We start from the raw sequence: 27,107 nt of genomic DNA on the forward strand, positions 1-27,107 counted from the left end.
CAATGCTGGGAGCAGACATCCTGGTCTTGTTCCTGCACATTATGTTTTAAAGATATATCTCTATTGTTGCATGAGGTAATAATTAATTTCACAGCTATATAATATTTAATTGTGTGACTACTGCAATCTTCCACTGATTGACGTTTGGGTTACCTGCAGCTTTTTGCTCTTGTAAACATGAAGATATGAATATTCTTGTATGTTTCTTGGCACACATGTGTAAGAGCTCCTCCATTTATACCTAGCAGAGTTGATCCGTATCCTCTCTGACTCTTATTACATCAGACTTAATTTTTGCCAGCCTAGTGTCACAGTGGTATGACTTTGTTGTCTTCATTTGTATTTCTATTTTTATTAATGAGGTTGAGCATCTTTTCAAATGTTAATTGGCCAGCCTGTTTCTTCTTTTGCTCTCTTTTTAAAAATTGAGGTGCTGGCCTTTTCTTCTTATTGTTTGTAGGGTTTCTTTACATAATCTGGATACTAATCCTTTGTAAGCTAACCATGTTGCAAATGCCTTCTCCTGTCTGGCCTCGTCTGTATGGTATCTTTTCAAGAAGAGAACTTTCAGGACTTCCCTGGCGGTCCAGTGGTTAAGAATCTGCCTTACAATGTAGGGGTCGCTGGTTCGATCCCTGTTTGGGGAACTAAGATCTCCCACACCTTGGGGCAACTAAGCCTGTGTGCTGCAACTACTGAGCCTGCATGCTGCAACTAGAGAGAAGCCTGCGCACTGCAATGAAAGATCCTGCGTGCTGCAACTAAGGCCCGACACAGCCAAAATTAAATAAATAAATAAATATTTTTAAAAAAGGAGAGAACTTTCAAAAAATTTAAAAAAATATTTATTTAGGGGCTTCCCTGGTGGCGCAGTGGTTGGGGGTCTGCCTGCCAATGCAGGGTACACGGGTTCGAGCCCTGGTCTGGGAGGATCCCACATGCCGCGGAGCAACTAAGCCCGTGAGCCACAACTACTGAGCCTGCGCTCTAGAGCCCGTGCTCCGCAACGGGAGAGGCCGTGACAGTGAGAGGCCCGCGCACCGCGATGAAGAGTGGCCCCCACTCGCCACAACTGGAGAAAGCCCTCGCACAGAAACGAAGACCCAACACAGCCAAAAATAAATAAATGAAAAATTAAAAAAAAATATATATATTTATTTATTTAGGCTGCTCCCAGTCTTAGTTGCGGGATGCGGGATCTTCATTGAGGTATGCAGGATCTTTTTAGTTGCAGCATACGGGTTTCTTAGTTGTGGCATGAATGTGGGATCTAGTTCCCTGACCAGGGATCGAACCCGGGCCCCCTGCATTGGGAGCACTGAATCTTACCTACTGGACCACCAGTGAAGTCCCAGAACTTTCAAATTTTAACGTAGTAAAACTTGTTTATTTTCTTTATTATTATTATTTTTTATAAATTTATTTATTTTATTAATTTTTTTTGGCTGTGTTGGGTCTTTGTTGCTGCACGCGGGCTTTCTCTAGTTGTGTCGAGCGAGGGCTACTCTTTGTTGCGGTGCGCGGGCTTCTCATTGCGGTGGCTTCTCTTGCTGTGGAACACGGGCTCTAGGCGCACAGGCTTCAGTAGTTGTGGCGCACGGGCTTAGTTGCTCCCCAGCATGTGGGATCTTCCCAGACCAGGGCTCGAACCCGTGTCCCCTGCATTGGCAGGTGGATTCTTAACCACCGCGCCACCAGGGAAGTCCCTATCTTTTGTTTAATTGTTGGTACTTTTAATGTCTTGTTTAAGAAATCTTTCCCTCTTAAGTTCAGAAATATATATTTCCTAGATCTACAAGTTTTCAAGTTTTCCTTTCATATTTAAGTCTTAATGCATCTGAAATTGATTTTTTTGGGGTAAGGTATGGGATAGGGACCCAATTTCTTTTTTTTTTAACATATGGATAAGCAATTTTCCCATCATTGTTTATTGAAAAGTCAGCTCTTCCCCAGTGACATGTCATGTACCTCTGTCATCCCAAACGTGTGCAGGTTTCTTTCCAGGCTCAGTGATCGTCAGTAGGTCCGTGTGCTCATCCCTATACGAAATTCATCCAATTTTCATTTCTCTAGATTTTAGTAGCACTTGATTTTGGCTTGGGTTAGTTCTTTCAAATTATCCTTCTTCTGCAGAAGGGTCTTGGCCACTTTAGCCATTTGCTCTTCCATACACACTTATGGGAAAGTTTTAAATTACAGGTTCAATCATTAGTGGTAAGATGATTCTAATTTTCTATTTCTTCTGTGTCATTTGGTTAAGTTAGGGTTTTCCTAGGAATTTATCCATGGTATCTGAATTTTCTTTTTTTTAAATTTTTTAATTAAAAATTTTTTTTGGCCTCACCGTGTGGCATGCGGCATCTTAGTTTCCCAACCAGGGATCAAACCTGCGTCCTCAGCAGTGAAAGCGCAGTGTCCTAACCCCTGGACCACCAGGGAATTTCCTTTGGTATCTAAATTTTCAATCTATTGGCAAAATATTATTTATACTTACCCTCCCAGAAGCTTGCTTGTTAAGAACAACTGCTTTAAAATGTGAATTTCATTTGTGCAAATATATTATGTATTTAACCTCTTAATCCTAAAATGGAAAGGAAAAGCAACAGATGGCATCTACACTTTATATGCCAAGATGCTCTCTTAGAGTTTGGAGAGAGTCTGGGAGCAGTATAATGTGGACCAGGCCAGTTCCAGACTGAGGCAGAGCTGGGATCTCCTCCCCAGTCTCCGCAGCTCACAGAGCAAGGCCGGAACAAGCTGGACTGTGGGCCTTCTGCCCTCGTTGAATCTGGAATTCACCTTGGATTTTGGAATCTGGAGAATAAGTAAGTCCACGCTCACCACCACATTTCTCTTGCATTTGTGAGCTGCCCTGCTGCTCAGCTCATTTTCCAGTCCAAAGAGCCCGTATCTTTTGATCGTGTCTTCATGGGAGTTTTGGTAGAAATATCAAGAGTGTTGTGTGCTCAGAGGATGTCATCATTGTTTTCTCCTTAAAATTAAAAAAAAAAAACTGTGGTGAAAGATACATAATATAACATTTACTATTTAAACCCTTTAAAAAATACAGTTAATCCAAAAGATACATGCACCCCAATATTCATTGCAGCACTATTTACAATAGCCAGGACATGGAAGCAACCTAAATGTCCATCAACAGAAGAATGGATAAAGAAGATGTGGTACATATATGCAATGGAATATTACTCAGCCATAAAAAGGAACGAAATTGTGCAATTTGCAGAGATGTGGATGGACCTAGAGACTGTCATACAGAGTGAAGTAAGTCAGAAAGAGAAACACAAATATCGTATAATATCGCTTATGTGTGGAATCTAGAAAAATGATACAGATGACTTATTTGCAAAGCAGAAATAGAGACACTGATGTAGAGAACAAACATATGGACACCAAGAGGGGAAGAGGTGGGTGGGATGAACTGGGAGATTGGGATTGACATATATACACTATTGATACTATGTATAAAATAGATAACTAATGAGAACCTACTGTATAGTGCAGGGAACTCTACTCAGTGCTCTGTGGTGACCTAAATGGGAAGGAAATCCAAAAAAGAGCGGATATGTGTATGCGTGTGGCTGATTCGCTTTGCTGTACAGCAGAAACTGACACAGCACTGTAAAGCAACTATACTCCAATAAAAGTTAATTTAAAGAAATACAGTTAAGTGGCATTAACGACATTCACATTCTTGTGTAACCATCACCTCCAGCCATCTCCAGATCTTTTTCATCTTCCCAGACTGAAACGCTGTACCCATTAGACGCCAACTCCCTGTTTCTCCTTCCTCCCCAGCCCCTGGCGACCCCCATTCTACTTTCTGTCTCTGTGGATTTGACGCCTCCAGAGACTCATATAAGTGGAATCATATGGTGTTTGTCCTTTTGTGACTGGCGTACTTCCCTCAGCATAGTGTCTTTAAAGTTCATCCATGTTGTAGCACGTGTCAGAACTTCACTCCTTTTTAAGGCTGAATCATATTCCATCGTATGGATAGACCTGTTTTATTTATCTCTTCATCCATTGATGGACACTTGGGTCGTTTCTACTTTTTGACTATCGTGAATACTGCCTCTATGAACATGGGTGTGCAAATATCTCTTCGAGACTGCTTTCAATTCTTTTGGGTACATTCTCAGAAGTTTCGTAGACTTTTAAATCACTTCATTAAACCAAGAAAAAAATCTGGTGTTTACTGTGTAATTTGGGATATTAATGTCATTTATAAAATTGTTTTTTCTCCTGTCGAGTGCATGATACCAGAGGGTCTCCACATGACAGAGGAGAACAGTGGTTATTAGCCTTTTTGTGGTTCTAGATTTCTTTGCGAATCTGATGAAAGCCATGGGCCACATTCCCAGAGAAACGCATGCGTGTGTGCCCACAGGCACGTGTGCGCACACACACAAAGAACACTGATTGTGTGTCTAATTTCAAGGGGTCCCAGATGCCCTGGTGCTCACTGACCGTAACCCCTGTGTAAAGGAACATCTCTCCTTTCATGATGCCGGTCATGAGGAGAAATGGGATTTGAAACACGGAAGTTTTACTTTCTGGGGGCTCATTTAGGAACATGTTTCCTAACTTTGGGTGTCCTCCACACGCACGTCTCAAACTGCTGCTTTGTGTGCCAGAAGCTTTCTGTAGCTCCTTTACTTTCAGTCTTCAATACAGCCAGGGAATTTCTGAAAAAACTGTCTGATTCCAGTTACCTTTTCCACCGGCTTCCGCGCCCCCCGCCTCCTCTGTCTTAACCACTGATGAATGAGAGGAAGGGGCAGTATTTAAGTTCATTTCCTGTTTATTATTAAAGTGATTTTTCACAAATGTTTAATTACATGCATATGTATGAACATGATGGAGAAAACAAAACTTTGAATATTTGAGGCAACTAAAATAAAAATGTGGTTACGTTGATATTTGTCACCCTTGCAGGCAGAGAGATTGCCAAAGCGCCTGGACAGTACCGCCAGCGCCTTCGCAGAAGCCCGAACTGAAGGCTGCGAGAACGAGGGTCAGCTCTGCGGTCCCCCACCCAACCCTGCACCGCCCCCAGTGGTGTTCAGACAGCCTGTTTCAGGAGTCACATGGGCTGGGTCTGCTCACTCAGACTGTTTAAGGTTTTGAGCTCAGTGGAATAAGAAGTTTCCCTGCAGATCTACGTGGCCTCTGGACTGAAATACAAAATACTTGGCATCAGCCAGCTTTCCCTTTTTTCCCCTACTTTTCCCCACGCCTGTCCGCTGAGGAACACCCGGAGCTGGCAGAAGGGCAGGTAGGGGAGGGACACTTGGCATCTTGCAGGGCTGTGCGCCGGCCTCGGCTCAAGGCACCCAGAACCCCCCAGGGTGAGCGCCGGGCCGCGGCCCAGCTTACCGGGCAGGCTGTTTGAATGGAAGTGACCTGTCCACCCGGGGAGAAGGCAGAAGGCCATCTTTCTCTGAATGAGCTTTTAGCACTTGTTCCAGAGTGGGGAGGTCACTAGGTCCACACCCCCTCCTCCCTCTTGCCCTCTCCTTCATGTCCCCCCACCCCGGGCCCTCCACTGCCAGGCTGACTTGCTGAGTTTCCCAATCTGTAAAATTCAGTGATCAGCATTTCACAGAGGGACATTTCATACTTTGGGATTAGACGGGCTTGGGTTTGATTCTCAATTCCATGAGTTCCTAACAATTCGCCTTGGGCCTGTCGCTGGACCTCCCAGCCTGCAGAGCACTGAGCATGTGCACATGTCATGGGGCTGAGCCCCGGGGGGTTTGGCAGGGGGCGGGGGGTGGGGGAGGCACCTCTGGCCCTTCATTGCTTCCTGTTGAGACTTGGGGGGACAGACAATTTCAGAGACTCCATCCAGGGGCTGGGAGGCCTCAGGGAAGCACAGGCCCCCTGCTCTCGGGGGCCATCCGTGCAGGCTGCTAGGAGGGGGTGTGCGGCCACGCCCGTGTCGCCTGGGCCCCTGGGTGCCGTCTCCATGGAGCAAGGCGGGCTGGCCCTGTGGCTGGCGCACGGCGAGGGCTCAGGACTCACTCCTGCAGGTGGTGTGCGGGCGCTGAGGGGCAGGGGCAGCCCTGGGAGAGCAGGAGCTACTTGCTCTGTCTCCACCTGTGCGACGGGCAGTGTCCCAGACATCGAGTCCCTCTGCCTTTGGCCTGAATGACGTCGGCTCGGCGCTGTTGCCCTTGTCAGAAGGGCTGAGCTGCCACCACATGTATCTCTGGCGAGGAAAGCGGTCCTTGGTATAAGACACAGTTTGCCAGTCTGATGAAACCCCCAAGCATGGAGTAGAGGAGCCAAACGCAGCCACGGTCCCTGGGTGACGAGAAAGGAGGCTCCCTTCTGGAGCACTGACTGTGGCAGGTGCTGGCAGCGGGCGAGGCGTCAGGGCGGAGACCGGTGTCCTGGGCGTGTTGGCTGGGCTCCCGGGGTCCGCAGTCTTGGCTCGTGTGCTTCTCTCTCCGCCCAGCTAGCTGGCTGCAGCTTCTCCTTCGAGGTGTCTCTCTTGAAGTGTAGCTTGGTGACCAGGCTCTGCTCTGACCCTCCTGCAAGTGCCCTGCACCCCACCCGGGGTCCTGGGAGGCGCGGGAGGGAGGGATGGCCTCCTGATGGGAGCGCTGGGCTCTGCCACCCAGGCCTCCATCACCTTTATCTCTGTGACCAGAGGGCTTTCCAGGGCATCCTGTCAGCCCCTGGGCTGTGGTCTCTCTGCCTTTCTAGGAGCCTAGCACACAGTAGGTGCTCAGCAAACGTTTGCTAAATGACCCAACTTAGTTCAGTGTCTTAGTTTTCAGCTGGGGCGGCGGAGGTGCTGGAAGTCTTATTCAGCCCCTGAAATGTCACTTAGGCCCCTGCTCCAGCTCCAGCAGGCGGGGGCCTCTTGTCGTGGAAGAGGGGTGACCTTGGCTGTGTCTCTGGGAGAACGAGGGTTCAGGTAGGAGAGGTGGGTTTGTAAGAGGTGAGGGGGAGAGGGTCTCTGTGGGCCATCGCTCTCTGGAAGCTTCTTGGCCTGGGGTCTCAGTTCTACTCTATCTGCGTGTCCCAAACCCATGGGTGGCAGGAGGGAAAGCTGCCCGAGGCCACCACCTCGGGCCCCACGGCCTCCTCGAGCCTGTCACCGCAGAGTCGAAGAGCTGGGAGAGACTGAGGAAGGAGGCCACCACCCCTGGCAGGTGCGACCTGCTGTCTGACCCTAAGTGGAGAGCCCCGGGGGAGGAGGTGGGCCAGCACCACGCAGCAGCTGCAAGGCACAATTGGGGAAAAGGAGCCTAGTTCGGGGAAGCAGATGAGGCGACCTCAACACTCCCTTGCTGAGGGCTTGGCCACTAGACTGAGCGGATTCCTTCCCTTTCCTGGGCGCATTTCCATGGAAGCAGGGTGTGCCAGGAGGTGCCTGGCCCACGGGGCAGAGGTCCCTCAGCCTCCACTGCCACCTCTGCAGAGCTGCTCCGGTCGCCCCAGCCTGATGCTCTGCTGGGCCAGAACCAAGCTCATCAGAATCGCCAGGCCTTGGCACCTGCTTTCAGCCCTGGCCAGCGGGCAGGCTTTTGCTTCCAGAAATGTGTTGCTTAGCTCCTTTCCTTGGAGTTTATCAACTGGCTAGCCCCTGAGGGTCCGTGCCAGGCAGGCCCTGGCTGGGATGGGTCTGTGGCTGCTCAAGGCCAACGTCCCGTCCAGGAGTGGGATGTGCTCCTTCTGGCTCAGCCCCTGGGCAGCTCAGGCCTTCTGCACCCGTCTCGGCTTCTGTCCTTCTTCAGGACTCACCGCAGGAACGGCCCTACCTGGGCCAGTCCTCATCCGCCTTCCCTTTTCTCTCCACCTTCACCTGGAGCCAGGTGGAAGAGCCACCTTGTGTCAGCCAATCTACCACCTGCGTCCACGACATGGAAACATGAAGAAACAAGCTTTGTTGCCCGGGTAGATCTCCTGGGACCACCAGGCCCCAAGGAGTGGCGACAGCTCTGCGTTTAATAAGTGGGACCCCCAGGGTCCCCAGCATGGGGCTGAGGGCCGACGAGGTTCAGGAAAGACCCCACCCCTGGACTTTGAGTCCCCTGATGGCGCGGGAGGTGGTTTTACTGGGGAGGGAGGGCTGGATGGTGACAGCGGGTGGCTGGCGAATTTGGATCGCGGGCTCCCTGGCACTCGAGATGGTGCAGGGCCCACCTCTGCACTGCCCCGTCCTGCTCTGCCCGGGACACACGGGGCAGGGTCTGACCACAGTGGTGGCAAGAGCCGTGTATCGGGGTGGACCCACCGAAAGGGTGGGTAGGTTAGTGGGTATGTGGGTGGCAACTGCCGGAAACCACCCAAAGGAGCAGCAGAAAGAGTTCAGGAGAGATGGGAGCTCTTTCTGGTCTTCTCTGGATCAAAAAAGTCCTTTCTGAGAGCGTTAAAAAAAAAATCCAAAACCCAAAACCCTTCCCAGTGCCCTCCCCTGGGTAGCTATTGCTGGGGGCTGATTCTGGAGGACACACCTAATTTCTGGGGAGGACCAAGGGCTTGACGCGGAGGACAGGCCTCTTTCTGGAAACTGTGACCGGCCTTCAACGACTGTGACCGGGGGTGGGGGCAGCGTGGCCTGGACGGGGCTCCCCAGCTGACACTGAGCTACGACCAAGTGCAGCACCCTCCCCGCTTGAGTTGGATTTTGGAAGAGAAGGTGCTGACGGCAGCATCAGTCAAGCTGGGGACCCACCGCTGAGGACACAGGTAACGGCGGTGAGTAACTCCTGAGCGCCGAGCCCCGCTCTGGACTGTAAAATCCGCCGTGACCTGCTCACCACCCAGCCCGGGACCTCCAGGCCTCACGCCCTCAGTGCCACAGCCGTTCTCAAAGGGCGCGCTCGTCCCTAGCGGCATGCGTGGGTCTGGAGTGAGGAGGAAACCACCTAAAGGCGACCAGAATGGTTGACGGGGGTTCGTTTGAGGATTCGCCCGTGTTCCTTGGGATTCTGAATGTCTGTTAACCCTAAAGCTACAGAGCTTCTGCGTGTCCCGCGGCTGGTGGCAGCAGCAGCGTGGCAGTGGGCGAGCCCGCGGCCTGTCGGAGGTCCTCGCTAGCTCCATCCCAGGCCCTGGCTCCTGGCTGAGCGGGACACGGTGCAGCCTGGTCACGCTCCAGACTTTCCTTCTTTACAGAGACACTCTGAGAGGGAGGCCACAGGGTGCAGCAGAAAGAAGACTGCACTGGAAGCCCGGCCTCCGACAGCTGGCCTGCCTCTGCCTGGGCGCAGCCCCCCGTCCCGGTGCCCGTTTTCCTCCCTGGGCCCCGGTGCTCAGCACAGCCTGTGCTCACAGGGGCAAAGCCTTGCCTTCCGGTGGCAAGCGCCCTCAGCTTGAACTCCACGGTCATGGCCTCGGGTCGGACACAGGCCCCTTCTAAAGTTTACCACTGGGCCCTGTGACCCCAGGAAGGGGTCCGAAGGGACACTGCTTTCCACTGCATTCCATCGGAGGGCAACACGCTGGCAGAGCATAGAGCCCGGCTCCCCAAGCGTTTGTACTCCACCGCGTGTCCAGGAACGACCTGCCTCACCCCCGGCCTTGGAGGCTCCTGGCCTTTGTAAACAGACGTGGCAAGTGCCTGGAGGAGCAGTTTAATCAGTCAGGGAAGCCAGCAACAGCTGGCAGATGACGGGGTGGCGATTAATATTTACAGTTACTAAAGAGAATTCTCCTAAAGTACCCACAAATAGAAGTATATATATCTTTATCTTTATATTCATATACACATAGTACTTAATTAGATGCTCTATCATGGGAAAGCAGAAATCTACAGTTTCCTCTCCCAGCACCTCTTTTCTGTCCCATCACAGAATCCTGAGAGCCCAACCGCACTCGCCCGTGTCCTGGGCCCACGGCCAGAGGAGCTGGCGGGTGTGGACGCCCTGCCGGCATCGACACTGGCTTATCACAGCCCCCAGACGAGCCTTCACCACCCCTGCTTCCACGGCCTGGCCTCCTGTCTTGGATTCTGCCTCTGAGAGCCCCCTTGAGACATGGCAACCATGCCCCTCTCTCCCCTGAAGCACCAGGCAGAGGGCACGTGCAACCTCCAAAGGTCAGCTCTGCCCGGGACCCGCCTGGGTGGTGGCCGAGCGTCCTGGTCCGGGTGGCGTCCGCTGGTGCCAGCTCAGGAGAGGGCGCTACTGGTGTCCTGGAAGGAGCAAGAAAGGCTGCCTGAAGCAATGTTTTCCCATGGGGGCGGCATCAGAGGAGTGCAGCCGGGCTGGGGTCTCTGCCTGGATGTGGTCTCGCCCGCCACGGGCTGGTCGGCGATTCCTGAAGGGCAGACGCCACGGCGATTCCCAAGGCAGCGTGGGGGCCCACGGAGCCGCCTTTAGCTTCGACTGTGGAGGGGAGGAGCTCTCTCCCCACCGGGTAGCCGGCACCCCAAGCAGGGCAGCTGCACCAGTGTTATTTGTAGGGTCGCAGGAACCGGGACACCTTGGAGCGCAGCAGTTTGATGAAGGACCGCGGGAACATCTCCTTGGACTCCTGGGCTGTGTACTTGAAGTAGTTCTGGGGATGCGCCAGCACGTCGAAGAGGGCCTTGATCAGCTTCTTGTCCTGCAAGACACGGTGCGGCCAGGCTGAGGGGCCTGGGGCCAGGCTGGAAGGCCCTGGCCGCTCGCCTCTGCGATGCCCGGCGCCCTGGAGGGGCCTGAGGGTGTCTGCAGGGATGCGGGAAGGGGGAAGAGGCTGGGCTGGCTGGTGTGTTTCAGGACCCTACAGACTCCTTGCCATGAATAGTTTTTCGGTTTTAATAGCCTAATTGTTTTTTTCATAGTCTATTCGTTTTAACTCTTGGAGTTCCAGTCACATTTTATCTTAAAAGGGTGCGCTGCAAAAACACAACAGCCAAACCCCCCAGGTTGAAAACCAGAGCACACAGAGTAGAGAGCAAGGCTTTGGAGGCCAGTAGGCCGGACTGGAAACCGCAGCTGCACCATCCCCCCACTAGTGCCCTAGCCCTGGGAAAATGGCCCTGCTGCTCTGAACGTGAATCATTCATCTGAAAGACGGGGTGACGATCCCTCCTCTTAGGTCTGCGCGGAAGAGGAAGTGCAGTCCTGAGAGCCAGGAGCCTGGCCCAGGGGTGCTCGGCACAGGTGTGCCGCGAGGGTCCAGGCGGCCCACGCTCAGGCGCCGTCACTCACCAGCTGGGCCCCCTCTCAGAGCCCAGGGTCATCATCTGTAAAGTGGGGCGATGCCACCCTGGTGGAGAACCTCCAGTGACCGGCAGACACCGCGCCGCGTGCTTCCTGCCCCACGAGCTCATCGTCTCAAGCGGCCGTCTTGGGGTGTGACTCGTCCCGGCATGTGCGAGCGGGCACACGCACGCACACGCGCGTGCACACACACTCCCTCTCCCACGTGCACACATGCACCCACACCCTCGGAGACACTGGTGGAGTTCCTCCCATGTGCTGGGCGCAGTACCAGGTGCCGGACAGAGTGCTGAGGGGGAAGCCCTGTGGTTCCTTCCCCGGCAGGGGGGAATGGGGGCCAAATAATCACAGGACAAACCTAAACTGCAGGCCTGACGGCCAAGAAGGGGGCCACTGGGGCCCTCAGAGCGCAACCTGGCTCGGGAGGCCCGGAGGATGGGACGCCTGAGCTGAGAGCAGCAGGACGGGAGGACGTTCACTGAGGAGAGAATGGGGAGAGCGTTCCTGGGAGGCCGTGGCCAGTGAGGTGGGGAGTGGAGGCCTGAGAGCCGCTGCGGAGGCAGGTGGTAGCTGTGCCAGGCTGGGCCTCGCTGCCCAAGGCTTGGTCCTAAGAGACGGGAACACTTCTAGTTCTGAAAAGATGCTCCCAGCCGCAGGGTGGGGCAGAGGGCCGGGGCGAGGACGAGAGAGTCAGGCACTGTCAACAGGACAGAGTCGGAGAGGCCAGGACGACCCTCTGGTTCCCACTAAACAGACAGGCGCCTGAGGAGGGCGATGAGGGGCTTTGTGCCCCGAGACCCTCAGGTCTCATCCGGGTGCAGCAGCAGGGGGCCAAACCTCTTGGCTTACAAACTGCCTACTGTGTGCAGGAGTGCTCCAGGCCTGGGCTCGGAGACTCTGTGAGCCGTCCCAGTTTCTCAGACACGAGGCGGGGCTCAGACAGCTTGCCTGGGGCCGCCCAGCTGGGAGGTGGCAGCTGGAGCAGAAGTTAGCGAGGGACTGGCCAGTCCCGCTCTTGCCCTCCACGCCACCCTCGGCTCCCAGGCTGGGGGTGCTGTCTGCCCAGGGCTGGGCCGGGGCCCGACCCCCAGAGCCCAAGCAGATCCCTGAGTCTGGCTCCTCACGGTGACAACCTGGGCCCTGACCCGGCCTGTGCCCGCCGTGTGACGGCCACAGCCCCCAGATGACTAGGTGGCTCTACTCCTCAGGACGTGGGCGGGATGAGGAGGGAGTCAGTCCCAAAGGCAGCGGAGGATTCTCCTGAGTTTAAGAGACCATGCTGTCGAGCTCTCCCCATTTCACAGATGAGTAAAGTGAGGCCGAGAGCTCATAAGGAACCTGCCCACGGGCACGTCAGCAGGTCCTGGGCTAGAAGGACAGATGCACTGGCCCAGCCCTGCCCCTGGCCGCCTGCTCCCATCACCTTCTCTTCTCCTGTTACCACTCTCCTCCCCTCACTTCTGTGCAGGGCTGGGCTCGGGGCTGGGCGCAGGGATGGCCCTGGATCATCAGAGGCCACTATCCCAGGATTATATGATCTCTTCCCATAGGGAAGCTCACTCACTTTCAAAATTTCCTGGTGATTCTCTGAGGCGTAGAGCCGTCCATCGCGGACGATATCTTCTATTAACTGCTGGTAGTCCTCTGCGAAACCCGCCGGTGGGGAAGGAAGGAAGGTGAGGGTAGAGGCTGAAGGCGAAGGTCCCTCCTGCCTCCTGCTCCCCGTCAGCCTCAGCCCTCCCCCAGGGCTTCAGACTGTGTGCCTTTGTCTCCTCCACCCACACTGGTCTCCTCCAGGTTTGACTAGCTAGAAAACCTCTATTCAACCCCCGAAACCCTGCTTGGGTAGCACCTCCCTCTGAGGCCCGCAGACACCACTAACAGCTCCCTCATCTGCACCACGCTGTCCCCCTTATGGGCCTGTCTGGACCCCACAGTCTCCCAAGGCTGGAGCTCCCTGAGGCCGGGGACGTGTGATTTATTCCTGTGTCCCCAGGGCCAGCCTGGGTGCGCAGTGGGGCCACACTCACCGTCGTAGGTGACATAGGGTACTTGGAACCCTTTGCCACTGTTGCCTTCATTGGATTTGAACTGGATCCAGAGCTTCCTGGAGCGGGAGGTGAAGGCAATGGGCCTCTCGTAGGTCTGGCAGGTCTCATAGGTGGTGATAGAGGTGGGTGAGGCTGGGGATGGGGCAGGGGGCGGAGGCACGTCATGGCTGAGCTGCCCCAGATCCACAGCTCCTCACCCGGTCCCTGACCTCCTGCCACAGGCCTCTGGCTTCCCCACTCAGTCAGCCATCCAGCACTCACAGCCCCCAGTCCCCCAAACACTCCAGCTCTCCAGTCCCCGCACTTGTTCCCTCGGCCCCAAATGCCCTTCCCGACCCTCAGCCCCAGTTCCTACTTGTCCCTCTGAGACAAGTTTCTGTGCCTCCTCCTCCAGGAAGCCTCCCTGACTGCTCCTCCCCCACCCTACCCTGTTTCCTCTCTGCTCTGTGAACACTGTACTACAGCCCCTCTCTATAGGGTTGTCACTGTCTCCCTGCCAACTGCTCCTCAAGGACAGGGCTCACGCCTGCACCCAGCACAGAGCCGGGGCTGGGGTGGAGGGTCAGTCTCCTCTCCCGGTGAGCAGATGAACAAGGGTGAGCCTGCTGACCCCTGGGGTGCCTGGGGCTGGCCAACGGGTGCCCCACTTCCTCACTGCTCCCTGGGGGAGCTTTCCTGAGGTGTCCTCGAGGTGGGAGAGGCTGGCCTCCCTAGAGCTCAGCTCTGTGGACAGACAGCGGAGGGGAAGATGCCGTGGACTAGGGAGGCTGGTGACGGGAATGGGCGGGGGATGGTCCTGGGCTGCGCTCTGACTGGCTGTAGGACGCTGGCCGGGTACCTTGCCCCTCCTGGCCTCGGGCCTCCCATTCACACACTGGGGGCCATTTCCTGCTCATCAGCTACACTGAGTGGGCGGTGCAGGCACCTGAGAACAATGCAGCACACAGTGGGCAAGGCCCTCCCCCCTCCCCCCCCAATCTCCTGTTCCTCTGGCCGGTCTCTGTGTATCAGACACATCCCAGACCCCGGTGGGCGGGCACGTTTTTGTGTCTATCTTGTCCCCCTTCTTCTTCCCTAACATTCTGACCTGGAGCTTGCTCCCTGGGGGCACTGCGGCCTTGCCACAGCAGCGAGGTCCCCAGCCGAGGCACAGGCCGTAAGGGGTTCTACCCAGTCCCTGGTGGGGGGGGGGTCTCAGGGCTCCCCACCTTTCTCGCTGCCGTGGCCATCTGGGCACGTGCTTGTGTTCACCCATGGCTGAGGGGCCGGCCCCTCGCCCAAAGTCTCACCCGGAGCCCCCATGGGGGTGGTGAGCTGGGAGGCCGCAGCTCACGGAGCGGGGGAGAGGACCCTGGGGCGCCCCGTGTGAGTGCACGGGCTGGCCCTTCACCACCCCTCCAAGCACAGAGCGGGGAAGAGGCCCTGCGGGGCAGGGATTGCTCCTGGAGGCTCGCCCTGGGCGGTGTGGCAGGATGCGGGGCACAGCTGGGATGAGAGGCGGGCTTGCGGTCAGCATCGAGACCAGACCTGACCAGGTCCTGATTCCCACACTCAGGACACACCCTAAGCTCTCCGGGCCTTTCCACACAGCTCTGGGAAGCGCAGCCCCTGGGGTCGGACGGAGGTGAGTGCCCCTTGGAGCTGTGCCGCGGGGGACGGGTGGGCGTGTGGTGGAGGCCGCCCCCCTGGACGGCACGTACCGCTCTTCCTCATGACCAGGACGTCGCCACACCCGTCCTCGATGGGCAGGAAGATCTCGGGGACCACGATGAGGATTCTGCGCTTGGGGGGCGGCGAGATGTGCCACACGCACTCGGCATTGGCCGGGTAGTCGCCGGGGTAGTTGGGGGACTCGATGTAGCCCGTGTAGTCGCCAAGCTCGCCGCCGCAGTGCTGGTCTGTGGGCACCACGGCCCATGCCCTGGTCAGGCCCGGCTGGCCCTCGGCAGCCTTGGCGGCCCAGGGCAGGGCTGGTAGGTGCTCCGTCCCCTCTCTGGCCCCCCTCTACCCGGTCCTCCCCACCAGCAGGCCAGGCTCCAGGCCGGTCTTCCCTCGGGGACCCCTCAGCGGGGGGCGGGTCCCCGTTCCGTGTTGGTTCTCGGAGGCCCAGCCCGGGTGACCCCCTTCCTGGGCTGCCTCACCCGAACCTCCGCGGCCGGGCCTCGTCCTGGCCTCCTGCCTGGAGCCGCTCGCCCCCCCCACCACGGCAGGTGCGTCCATGTCCCTGCAGCTGCCAGCGCCCCGCCAGCCCGTGCTCTCCTCCATGTCTCAGCCAAGGCCAAGTGTGCCCCAACGTCCCCTTTCTCTCCACTCACTCGTCTGTGTATCCCTTTGCTCAACATCCCCTGAGTGCCCCCCAGGTGCCAGGCGTGGCCCTCCCCAGGGAGCAGGCAGGCTCAGGGACCAGCAGGAGACACGCTTCCCTACCTTTTCAATTTTAGCTAAGCCGTGCATCCTCAAAGAGGCCAAACGTGACTTTTTTTTATGAGCTAAACGGTTCCTAGCTTAACTGCATAAAGAAAGTTATGCAAAGAAAACTGAATGTAAATACTAAATATACATAATTTTCTCACACATTTTCATTTAAAGATCTCCTCACATCAAAATTTCTGGGAAACATTTCATTTTCACCTTATCATTCCAGAAGCTTCCCTTCCACTTTCCCCCCACTTTTCCTTATTAGGACGTTTAAACACTTAAAACCCTGCCTGTGCTGAGCTGCAGCAGGAGGCCGCGAGCCCAGCCGGGACAGCCCGGGCAGAGGGGATGGCGTCCACGTCGAGGATTAAATCTCCTTCACGGGCCATTAGGCTGTTCCAAACATGACCAGCAGCCCAGGAAAGGGGCCACTGGCTGGAAACTGATTAGGGAAAGGGTAAAATACCAGAACATATGCCCTAAAGGGCTCTGAAAAGTGAATCAGAAATCCCTAAAGACAGCACCCTCTGGGTTAGGCCCAGATGACTTGCTGGTGAGGGGCTCGGAGATGATCTATTTCCCAGATTGTCTTACGCTGCCACGTTTCTTTTGGCTAAAACGGAGCTTCCTACAGACACAGGGCGGCCGTCTGGTCTCCCTCTTCCGCCTGCACCCTTGGTACACCCCAAGCATCCTGCGCCTTCAGAGCTGCAGGGTCTGGCGCGGGCAGCTGCCCCACAAGCCTCCTTGGCACGGGCCCTGACTTTTCCCTCCGCAGACCCAGAGCCTGGAGTGGGGCCTGGCCCGGCACTGAGGCGCAGGTGAGCCACGGGAACCGACGAACAACGGCACAATCAGGTCGCTCCGTGGAGCGCAGGGGGCCGGCCAAGCCAGCCGCACCCTCCACACCACAGGGTGTCCCACCGAGTGCACGTGCAGATGAGATGGGCCAGGGAGGAGTCACCGGCCTCCCGGTCCGTGTCACTGCGGACACGACCTGAGGTCAGGGCTCACCCTGCCCTCACAACCTGCCCCCAGTCCCCTCCCGGTACCCGCAGCTCCTCGGCCGTGGGAAGAGCGGCACCTACTTTTGCAGTGTGTGACGTTGGTGGAGCCGTCGAAGTCTGTGCTGGTGTTGCCCGGACAGGTGACGCAGTGGTTCTGGCCAAACTCGGGCTGGTAGGTGCCGACAGGGCAGCGGATGCACCGGTGGGTGGTGGTGTTGTAGTGGTGGCCGGGGGAGCAGTGCACTGTGGAGGGGGGGGGGCCGGTGGGAAAGGGCAGGCGGCATTCTCCCCGGGGCTCCCTGCCCTTGAGGGCTGACTCAGCACAGAGCTCAAGGCCCCTCCGCACTGCCCGCTAACCTCCCACCACCCGCGCCCAGTCGCTGAGAGGCCGACCCCTCTGCCCCCCGACCCTGCCCGCGACAGTGCAGGGGGTGCTGTGGACCACGGGCTCTGAACAGCGAGCCAGGCAGACCGAGCCCTGCCCCGGGGCCCACATCGTACTCCGGCTGCGTGGGATGCCCGTCTGTCCCTCCACTGGGGATAATAAACGGAAAGTGAGATGCCATAGGGCTGGCTGTGGAGGGAGGCGAGGGAAGGCGGCACCAAGGGGACCGGCGTGGAGACCCGAGGAGTGCGGAGCTGGCCCGGAGGTGGGCCGTGTCTGTGCCAGCTGTGGCCGGAGCAGAGGTCAGGGGCCGTGGTGAGGACTGGGCTTTCCTGTGAGCGAGGAAGGCCACCTGGAGCTGCCCCGTGTCCCCGGCTGCTGCACTGGGAGTGGGCTCTGGGGGGTGGAGGGGGGGGTGGAGGCCCAGGCAGGACAGGCTAGGGCCATCAGGGAGAGGTGGCGGTGGCCTGGGTCAGGGTCACTGTGCGTCTGTTTACTTTTTAGGCCCTGCTGCGCATCATGCAGGATCTTAGCTCCCCGACCAGGGATGGAACCCGTGCCCCTTGCAGTGGAAGCGCGGAGTCCTAACCACTGGACCGCCAGGGAAGGCCCAGTCGGGCTGTTTAGAAGCTAGAGCCGCAGGGGCTGCGGACAGACTGGGTGTGAGGGGAGGGGGAAAGAGCCCTCAGAGTGAGGCCAAGGTTCCCTTGAGCACGTGGCAGGAAGAGCCGCCGTGCACTGGAGGGGAGCCCGGACTTGCGGAATCTGAGATGCTTGTTAGACACGACGCGGAGCTGTGGCCTGGCAGGAGGGCAGAGTCCAGTTCAGGGGAGAGGCTGGATGGAAACGGAAGCTGGGGGCACCCGTGCAGAGATGCTACTTAAATGCGTTCATCCAGACTCAAGAGCGGCGAGGGCACGGGGCCTGGGACGTCCCAGCGCTCGGGGGCAGGGCGGGGGGAGGCTGAGCGGGGCCTGGGGCCCAGGCCGAGGAGGAGCAGGGAGAGCGCTGCAAGGGGGCCGCGTCCCAGTCTCGGGAGACGCAGACAGAACTGACTTGGGCTCCAGCAACTCAGGGACCCTGTGGGCCACCCTGATGGGAGCAAACGCTGGGCGTAGTGGGATGACAGTCTGGCTGGCGGGGATTCGGAGAGAATGAGAGGAGAGGAGGTGGAGTCCAGACACTCCTTCTGGGAGGCTAACAGTCAAGGGGAGAAAACCTGGCAGGAGCCGGGGGAGGTGGGGCGGGGGAGCTGGGGAAGACTCAGAGTCTGTAATGTCGGGCCATCAGCAGGTGGGGAGGACTGTCCCTCAGTGGAGAGTCAAGCCTGGGGCGGCGGTGGAGCTTTGGTGGCGTGGAGGGGAAGAGGGGCCGTACTGCAGGGTCCCGGCAGCCCTGAAGACCTCTGACCTCTGACCTCACCCCACTGCCCCTCCGCCTCCTGCCCCTCCTCACCTTCCTCCCCTCCCAACCTTCCTCCCAGTGCAGCTCAAAGCCTCCCCAGCGTCTTGAGGAGCTGGCGGCTGGGGGCTCAAAGCTGCAGGCTGGAGCCTCCGTGCCTGCCAGGCTCTCTCATCCGAGCCCCCAGGCAGGCCTGTGTCAGACCCCCGCCATCCCTGTCCTCGTGCGCAGCCCAGAGCTCGTCACCCGTGTCCACTGCTTGAGGCTCCAGGCTCCTCCTCTGACCTTGGAGGTTTGCCAGGGCAGGAAATGAGGGGCATCCAGGGAAACTTGACCCTGAGCGGAGGGGTGAGGCGGGGAGTCCTCACCTTTGGCCTCACAGTCTTGGAAGGCGGCTGTGCCCTCATGCTTGGTGAGCAGCCCCCCTCCGCAGGGGAAGCAGCCCGTGCGCCCAGGCTCTGGCTGGTACGTGCCCACGGGGCAGGCCTGGCAGGGCCTGAAGCCGTCGGTGGAGAAGAAGCCTGGAGAGCACTGGCCTGCAAGTCAGAGGTCACGGCTCAGGCTGGGGGGAGGGGCGCTCAGCTCAGCCCTCACCTGCCCTGGGAAAGGCACCAAGGCACCAAGGCGGGGGGTCGAGGGGGAGGAGTGCGCTGTGTGGTCTTGGTCAGGCCTGGCTTTTCTCCTCCCACCAGCTAGAAGGGCTGTGGGTTGAGAAGTGGCCTTGCTCCAGAGCTGAGAAGTGTGGACACCACATGTGGACGTGGGAGGTCGTGGAGGCCATTTATTTAGGGGGCTCTGCCCAGGGGGCGGCCCACACTGTCTTCACATGAGGACCTGGGGCTCTTAAGCTCCAGGCTGATGCTGCCTTGTCTATCTGCCTGGCTGGGCCTGAGCAGAGCGAGGGGGTTCTGTGAGGTCCCTAGGGCACAGCTGGGACAAAGGGAGGAGACAATACATTCTAGCAAAACGTCAGGATGTAGAGGGTATTCCGGCGCTGAGCGAGGTGTGGGTTTAGTGCCTTCTCAGCCCAGACCCTGGAATTCTCTGCTCCCCAGTGGCCTCTCTGTGCTCTCTGACAGGTACTACCTCCCCTGAGGCACAGACCACACTCCTGGAGGGGGCAGGGGCCAGAGGGCAGCGGGCCAGCCTGCAGGGACTCAGGGCTGGGCTCTGATCTCTTCTGTCCCCCAGAGAAGGCTGGAGGTCTCCGCCACCCTAAGGGTCCCACTCACCAGCACACCTTTCCCCATCCATTCTCTTGGGTGATCCCCACAATGGCCCGGGAAGGGAGGCTGATGGGGGGAAGGCTACAAGCCCATTTCACAGATGAGGTTAAGTGGGGGTAGTAAATGGAAAAGCTCTTTGCAAACCAAATTGTGCTTGGTAAGTTGAAAAAGGGCTCTCCAAACCATCCAAAAGGCCAACTGTAAAGTTCTTTGTGTAGAGCACAGTTCTTCCCCAAGTATCTGGCCGCACTCCATAAAGCATCTCGACAATGATGGGTGCCCCATGAGGTGTCACGTGTTTGGTCAACTATAAAGCACTACGTACCTCCGCTATAAGCTGACCTGTAAATGGGCAAGTGGTAAACTGTAAAGTCCTTTCCAACCTGCCTGGTGCAGTTTTAAAGGGCACCAAGTGCAGCCCAGCGCCTGCTCACCGCCGTGCATCTGGCACACGCACTGTGGGTCTGCAACGCACTTTGTAAGTGCAGCTGCGTGGAGGTCCTGACAGGCTCTGGAAACGGCAAAGAGCTTTACAAAAGACCACGAGGCACCCGGGCCTTTGCTTTGGGAACCTCGGTGGAGACAGGAGGTGCCCTGTTCCCCCACCCCCGGCCCCTCTTTCCAGGGAGGGCCCCTACTCGCCTCCACACTCGGATACGTTGCGGGCACCAGCCAGGCCGAGCCCGTCGCTGCTGGGGCACGGCGTGCAGCTGAGCTGGCCGTTCCCGTCCTGGTAGGTCCCCGGCGTGCACGGCACACACTGGCCTGGCTCTCCGCTGAAGTAGGTGCCAGGCCCGCAGGCCACTGCAGAGGCAACGTGGAGAGACTGCTGGGGGCAGAGGTGGGGAGCAGTGGCCAGGCGGTCTGGCCGTCTGTCTGCTGGTGCCTCAGGCCCAGGCTCTGTCCTTCCACATAGGGCCCAGCTCTCGCCCCTGTGGCTCCAGGGGCACAGAGGGGCCCAGACCCATGCCAGAAGAGCAGGGGGTAGGAACCAGGCGGTGGTCATCTGCGAGGACCCTGTCCTGGTCTCACGCGCCCTCCTGGCTGCTGCCACTCAGGGTCCACTGCAGACCCCTCGTCTCAGCCCTCTTTTAAGTGTCTCTGCAGGGACTTTCGTCCCCCCTCTGCTCCACATGCTGCCCTCCAGCCTTGGGCCCTCAGCCTGTGTACCAACTGCCTCCTAGATGCCCCACAGTCAACTTCATCCAAACCAAGCCCCCCTGCCGGCTCCCCTTTCCTTCCCCCTGTGGCGGAGCTGGCACCTGAGGACGTGGGGCGCAGGTGCAGAGGGGCTGGGGGAGTGACAGGGGCCTGGGGGCTGAGGATACAGAGATGCTGCGCTGAGGAGAGCCAGTGTGGTTGGCTGCACTGGCCACATAAGCAAACTGATGAGTAAGTAAGGGAAGTGACTGAGAAAATAAGTTAAGGAGAAAGGGAGCTGAATGCCTCATGGGACAAGATATTTAGAAACATGGAAAAAAAGTTAGAAAGAATCCTGAGGTACTGAATTGGAGGTATTGGTATGAACTCATGGTTTTATAAAACACACACACACACACACACACACACACACACACACACACACACAGCTACAGGAATAGCATAGGTACATAGGTCTCCATGTAATATATGCATAGCTATACTTTCTAGTTCTGTCCAATGAGAGGGCCTGGAAGCAGTGACACTCCAGTAGCAATGAGTCCCTCAGCTTTCGCTTTCTACACACTCTCCTCCTCTAAAAGGAACAGGGGTCCTTGGAGATCTGGCTGATTCCAAGGCAGGGAAAGCACAAGCTGAGTCTGAAACATCTTTACTGCCGGACAGTAAGGGAATGCTCAATGAGTGAGGGAGCCATGTCAAAAGGACACAGGGGCCAAGCTGATGGGGCGCCCACTGGCTGAAGTGGGGAAGATCTGAGGACCGAACATAAATGCATAGATATATAGATACATGCCAACTTGTGGGAGAAGGGAAAGCTCTCTCACACTAGAATGCTAATAAATGTAGGAGGGATGACAGAAATAGAGAACACGGCTTGGCAACAGTTGTAGAGGTGGGTAATTTGGTGGCTGTCAGCGAGTGGATGGCAGTTTGATGGGGAGCAGGGTGTTGGTGCACACTGGAATACATCCCCATGAAATCCTAATCAATTGCAGAGGGAAAATGGTGAATTAAGGTGGAAGAACCAGTGGTGGACCAGGGCAATACCCTGTGCCTCCTGACGGGGGCGCTGAAGAGCAGACGTGGAGCGTGGTTTTCCTGCCAAGAACGCAGGTCCTGCGTCTGGTCACCAGGAAACACCAGACGCAGCTGAGGGTCATCTTACAGAACTTAGGGACAGCCGAGGGCAGGACAGGAGAGGCAGGGGAAGAGCCAGGAACTGCTCCAGATGAAGGATTCTGGAGACATGACCACTAAACACAACACGGAGAGGAAAGGGATGCTGTCGGAAGAGTTGGTGGAATTTAGCAGGTGACGTAAAGGCACACAAGCACGCCACACGCGCGGGAAAGCATGACGGCGCGAATGCTGTTAAGACATCCGCAATGGGGGAATCTGGATGAAGAAAATACGGAAGCTCTTTGTTCTGTCTGGCAGTGTTTCTGAAAGTTTGAAATGGTTTCAAAATAAGTGGTTAAATATAAAGGAATGACATCCCCAAGTCCCTCCCCTTCCCCCCTTGCGGGGGACCGGCCCTCCCCCCACTCCTAAATCCCACCTCCTCTCCAGCGGCTCCCAGCCTGTGTCTCCGGCCCAGGCTACACTCTGTGCTCCAGATTTGTGGCTCCAACCTAGTCAGCGCCTTCACCAGGACGACTCATGAGCGTCTCAGACTGACAAGGACAGCTGGGACCCCCGCCTCCGCCAGCCCCTCCCCCAAGTTTCTCCCGGATCCGAAAACAATGCCATCTCTGCCCGAGTGGCCCGAACCCTTGGAGTCGTCCTGGAAGCCTCCTTCTCCCTCGCCTCCCTCTCCAAAGCGTGCTCTCAATTTCTCTCTTCCTTGCCCGCCTCTCCTGCTGCCCCTGGTTCCAGGCTCTACCATGCCTGGCTAGGTCTCCGCTCCGCTGCCGCCCTCCACTTGGCCTTCCCACGGCAGAGGGCGGATGCGGCTGCCCCCGGCTCAGCGCGGGCCAGTGCTTCCCAGCGCGCCCAGGGCAGCGCCGGGGCCAGCAAGCCCTCACCGGGCCTGCGGATATGCTCACCTGCTGGCTGCCTGCCTTCTCTCCCACGTAACCGGCAGCCCCACTCGTAACCGTCAGCCCCACTCGTAACCGTCAGCCCCACTCGTAACCGTCAGCCGCACTAGAACCAGGACTCAGTCAAGTTCACCTCTGAGCCGCCGGGGGCTGTCTCTAAACCCGTCCCCTCTCAATGGGGGCCGGTCAAGTCCCCAGCCTCGTTCACCGGACCTGGCCGCCCTGCCCACGGCCCCGGCGGTGGCCTGGCCTCCCCGGCTCCCTGCAGCGCTGCCCCCGCCCCGCCAGGGGGCCCTCAGCCTCCCGGACACCTTCACCCTCCTCCTCCTCCGCCCTCAGCTCCCACATGCCTCCGCTGGGAAGGCTTCTCGAGCCACACGGGCTGGTCCCATGCCCCTCACACCCCCCGGCTGGGGCCTTGCTGGCCTGTGCTCTCCCCGGCCCGCCCCTCCTCGGGACTGCGGGCAGGTCACAGGTATACTCGGTCCCGGCCCCAGGGGAGTGCTCTTTCATGACACCCATCACGTCTAAGTGCTACGGCACTTCTCCCCGGCAGGCCTCCTTGTCTCCCTGTCCCGGCCCGACATGTCTGTCTCCCGTGGGCTCTTTACGGAAGGAAGGACAGAGAAAGTCTGCAGGGCGACACTGGAGTGGCTGAGGGCAGGGACTCACCGCATTTGCCGTCCTGCAGCACCTGGCCTGTGCCACACGTCCCCTGGCCCTCCAGGGCCTTGGCCGGCCGCTGGGCCACCTCGTACTCAGTGCCTGCGACCTGGACGGAGAAGTGCTGCCGGCTGACGGACTTGCGCAGAGTCTTGACGGCGGCCTGCAGGCTCTGCTCCACTCGCCTCCGCATGCACTCGGCCTCGCAGGTGTCTGCAGGGGCGGGCGAGACAGAGCTCGCGACCCCCCGCCCCGCCGCCGCGAGCCGTCTCTCCACCAGGCTGCCCTGCCAGGCGCCGCGCTGGGCCGGGTCCCTGCTCCGAGCCTTCCCACATTGGCCCCGGGCTGAGGTGCCCTTGCTGCAAATGTCTGATAGCAGGAGACCGAGGCTCCGAGAGGTATGAGCTGCTCAAGGGCCCCGCAGCAGATCTGAGTAGAAGCCCGGCCTCTGCCACTGCAACACGTCCCCTGCCCAGGGCACAGCTCACTCATGGGGGCCCCGGCTGCTGCTCAAACACCCTTGAGGCTGCCACTGCCTCCAAGACAACATCCAGCTCTGCCGCCTTGAATCCCAGGCCCCTCATGGTCCAGCCCCCGCCCGCCTTGCTAGCTCTAACCCCCAGCATCCGACATTCACTGTGAACTCTGCCTTCCGGCCGCCCTGCCCTCCTCACTGCTTCCGGAACACACCCTGCTCTCTCTGACCTCTGGGCCTTTGCCTGTTCTGTTCGCCCTGCCTGAACGCCATTCCTGCCATCAGTTCCACTTGGTGAACTTTGTTTTCAAGTCCCGATTCAAATGGCACCTCTCTGGGGGAGAGTCCGGGCCCCTCTCTAGGGGAGGGCCCTCGGCGCTGTGCCCTGTTCGTTCTCACGCGCCCGCCGTCCGGCGTCTCCCTTGGCTGGCCGTGCCGCCAGTGCGGGGACAAGGGTCTGTCCCCTCTTTCCACAGCGTCCAGGGCCAGGCACACACAGCACACACTTGCTGACAGATCTCTGCTCCTCTGTCACAACTCAACTCTCATCTACAGCCCAGAGAGAACTGCTGGTATGAAACACCAGCCAGCATCCCACAAGGCCCCTGCTGGAACCTGGGGAAGACAGGTCCTTGGCTCAACGGTCCTGGGGAGGCTGCAGGCATGAGCCCTTCCAGGCCCCGGTGAGGGCGTGGAGCAGTGGGGAGAGGCCTGTGGCTGTCACTGCAGGCCCCAGCCCTGCTCCTCTCGCGGCCCCGGGCCTCCTCTTCCACCCTGGGCTGGGCAGCTGCTCTGAGGGCCCGGCCCTGAGCCCTGCCAGCTCCCCCACTTGCCTGGCTGGCCTCCACCTCCGGTAGCCGTGGCTTGGGTGGCAGCCTGGCTTCATGCCCAGCAGACCCCCCAGTCCACTGTCCACGCTGAGGCCCTCCGCACCCCTTGAGGGGTCTCCTCACCCACCTGAGGCCTCTTCCATCTTTGTCTCAACCTCGAACTCTGCTGTGATGTGGGTCACCTCCTTGGATGGGGACTTTCGGCCACGGCGCCTCTTCTTGGAGGAGTCACACTTGAGGGTCACAAAGGTCACGTGGCAGTTTTCTGGACAAGGAAGGGGCCACTGTGGCAAAGGTGGCACGGGGCGGGGAGCACGGTCCTACCTCACCCTGCACACAGACGGCTGGTGGCCAGGGTCCCGCCTTGCCTAAGAGTCCATGTGCAGATGGGGAAACTGAGGCTGGAGAAGGCCAGGTCTCAGGAGGGGCCGGGGGGGCCGAGCCACGCCCTGCACCCAGCCCTCCCGAGGCCATCACACCGCTGCACGTGAGGCACTTCGTGCGTCTTCCTTAGCAAAGCTGTGCAGCTCCAGCTCAGGGCCACTCGGCCCAGGTGAGGCCTGCTGGGGCCCGAGGTTTGTCAGATTTGAGGAGGAATCCTAAGGTGTCTGGGAATCTTCGTGGAAACAGAGCTGGCATGCTTTCCTCTGGTCCTTTTCCCCAGGCTCTCCCCCAGCCTGGAACACCCTTCTGGGCCACCCTCATTCTAGAGAGAGCCGCTGAGGGAGCCCGGGATTCCTCCCATTTGGACACGGCCAGGCTGCGCAGAAAGCCCTTGCTCTGGGGGAGCTCATTTAACCCCGAGGGAGACGGGCCGACGGACCCCAGGGATGCTTTTCCACTCAAGTGCTGGTTTTCTTCCCCAGGGACCACCACTGTCTATGGTCCACCAGGCGTGGCTCCTGGGGCTAAGGGACCACGGTGGTGAAGACGAAGAGAGGCCCCTACCCCTGCAAACCCAGCCCCGCTGGACCCTGGGCTCCCAGCCCCCAGGCATGGGGACCTCCCCCCACCCCCCGTGTGGGTTGGTACCAGGGCGGCCCACTCACCCAGCAGCAACTGCCTCAGGGCCTCCTTTGCCGGCTCCCGGCTTCGGGGCCGGAGGTGGCACTTGGCATCTCGAATCTTGAACCGGGCCTTCTGCCTGATGAGGGTGGCAGGGGCACCTGGGGAAAGTCCAAATCCCCCCAGGTGGCGGCCTCTCCTTTGGGCAGGGAGGTGGTGGGGCCAGGGGCTGCGGAGGGAGTGCCTGAGCGTGAGGGGGCTGCCAGGGGGACAAACCCACTGGGAGCCGTGGGTGGGGACCTCTGCCGCCTTGTTTCTCTCCCTGAAAAAGGTGCAAGGGTGGACGGTGGGGTCATGCTCGCCCCAGGGGCCATCCAGCCAGAGGTCGGTGGAGGAGGAAGGGCAAGCCTCCTGCCTTCTCCCCCATCACCAGAGCTACTTTATGCGGCTGGTGCTTTCAGGAAAAGGGGCAGCGCAGACGAGAGAGGGAAGCAAGGAAGGGAAGGGGATTTGAAATGATACAGATGCCAGAGCCGCTGATTCCTTCCAAGAGCAAAACAGACCCTTGGACCAAAGAATCCTATAGTCACTGAAGCTTAGAATTACATCGTGTATGTATTAAGCATATCATTGAATCCAGCATCCTGAATAGGAGAAGCTGCCGAAGCACAGCCTCCTGCTGGCAGGGGATCTGGCTGTGTCCTAAAGTGCACGGGGGTGTGTGTGCCTCCAGTATTCCTGGGGTGGGGTGGGGTGGGGTGGGTGGATGGTCTCCCGGGGGAGCTCTGACTCTGGCAGTTTTTAGAACCTTGTGGCCGCAGTAGATGTGACTCCCTTCGCTGAAATGGAATCTGAGACCCATAGACCCACAGCACTTTAGGGTCACTAAACCACGCTGGAACTGTGGCCCAGAGCCGGAAGGGCCCTTCCATGGTCCACTGCCCTTGGGCTGGGACTCAGCTTACAGCCTGCTTGCTTCTGGGTCCTGGCCCTGCTCTTAGCTCCCTGGCACCCTGAGCCATACTGGGCAGGCCCCAGGCCAGCAGGCCTTCCCTGGGCCATGCCCCTCTGTCTCCCCCTGGCCTGGTGCTGGACGGAAAGTCAAGGGGTCCCGCAGGTGCGTGCGGTGTGGACAGGCCAGGGACTACCTGAGCAGCTGGGCCCAGTGCTGGAGCCGGTGCTGTTGCGTTTCTGCAGCATCTTGCCCTGGAGGCCCGGGACACCGCAGCTCAGGCTGTAGCTGTCGTCCGAGTCTGTAGA

The 27,107-nt window shown here is 58.4% G+C and overlaps 1 protein-coding gene across 1 annotated transcript in view; it reads right to left on the minus strand.

Annotated features, from left to right (window-relative positions):
* Positions 1 to 10,127: 10,127 nt before the first annotated feature.
* Positions 10,128 to 27,107, minus strand: part of SCUBE1 (signal peptide, CUB domain and EGF like domain containing 1) — a 133,549-nt gene continuing 116,569 nt past the window's right edge. The window contains exons 12-22 of the mRNA XM_036866320.1: positions 26,996 to 27,100; positions 25,892 to 26,008; positions 24,970 to 25,107; positions 23,547 to 23,750; positions 20,317 to 20,478; positions 18,817 to 18,984; positions 16,744 to 16,905; positions 14,938 to 15,135; positions 13,217 to 13,369; positions 12,751 to 12,830; positions 10,128 to 10,584 (exon numbers count right to left, since the gene is read on the minus strand). Coding sequence (XP_036722215.1) covers positions 10,432 to 10,584; positions 12,751 to 12,830; positions 13,217 to 13,369; positions 14,938 to 15,135; positions 16,744 to 16,905; positions 18,817 to 18,984; positions 20,317 to 20,478; positions 23,547 to 23,750; positions 24,970 to 25,107; positions 25,892 to 26,008; positions 26,996 to 27,100 — 1,640 coding nt within the window. The 3' untranslated portion in view covers positions 10,128 to 10,431. The remainder of the gene's footprint in view (positions 10,585 to 12,750; positions 12,831 to 13,216; positions 13,370 to 14,937; positions 15,136 to 16,743; positions 16,906 to 18,816; positions 18,985 to 20,316; positions 20,479 to 23,546; positions 23,751 to 24,969; positions 25,108 to 25,891; positions 26,009 to 26,995; positions 27,101 to 27,107) is intronic.

Source organism: Balaenoptera musculus, chromosome 10, assembly GCF_009873245.2.
Source record: "Balaenoptera musculus isolate JJ_BM4_2016_0621 chromosome 10, mBalMus1.pri.v3, whole genome shotgun sequence".
NCBI classification, from domain to species: Eukaryota; Metazoa; Chordata; class Mammalia; order Artiodactyla; family Balaenopteridae; genus Balaenoptera; species Balaenoptera musculus.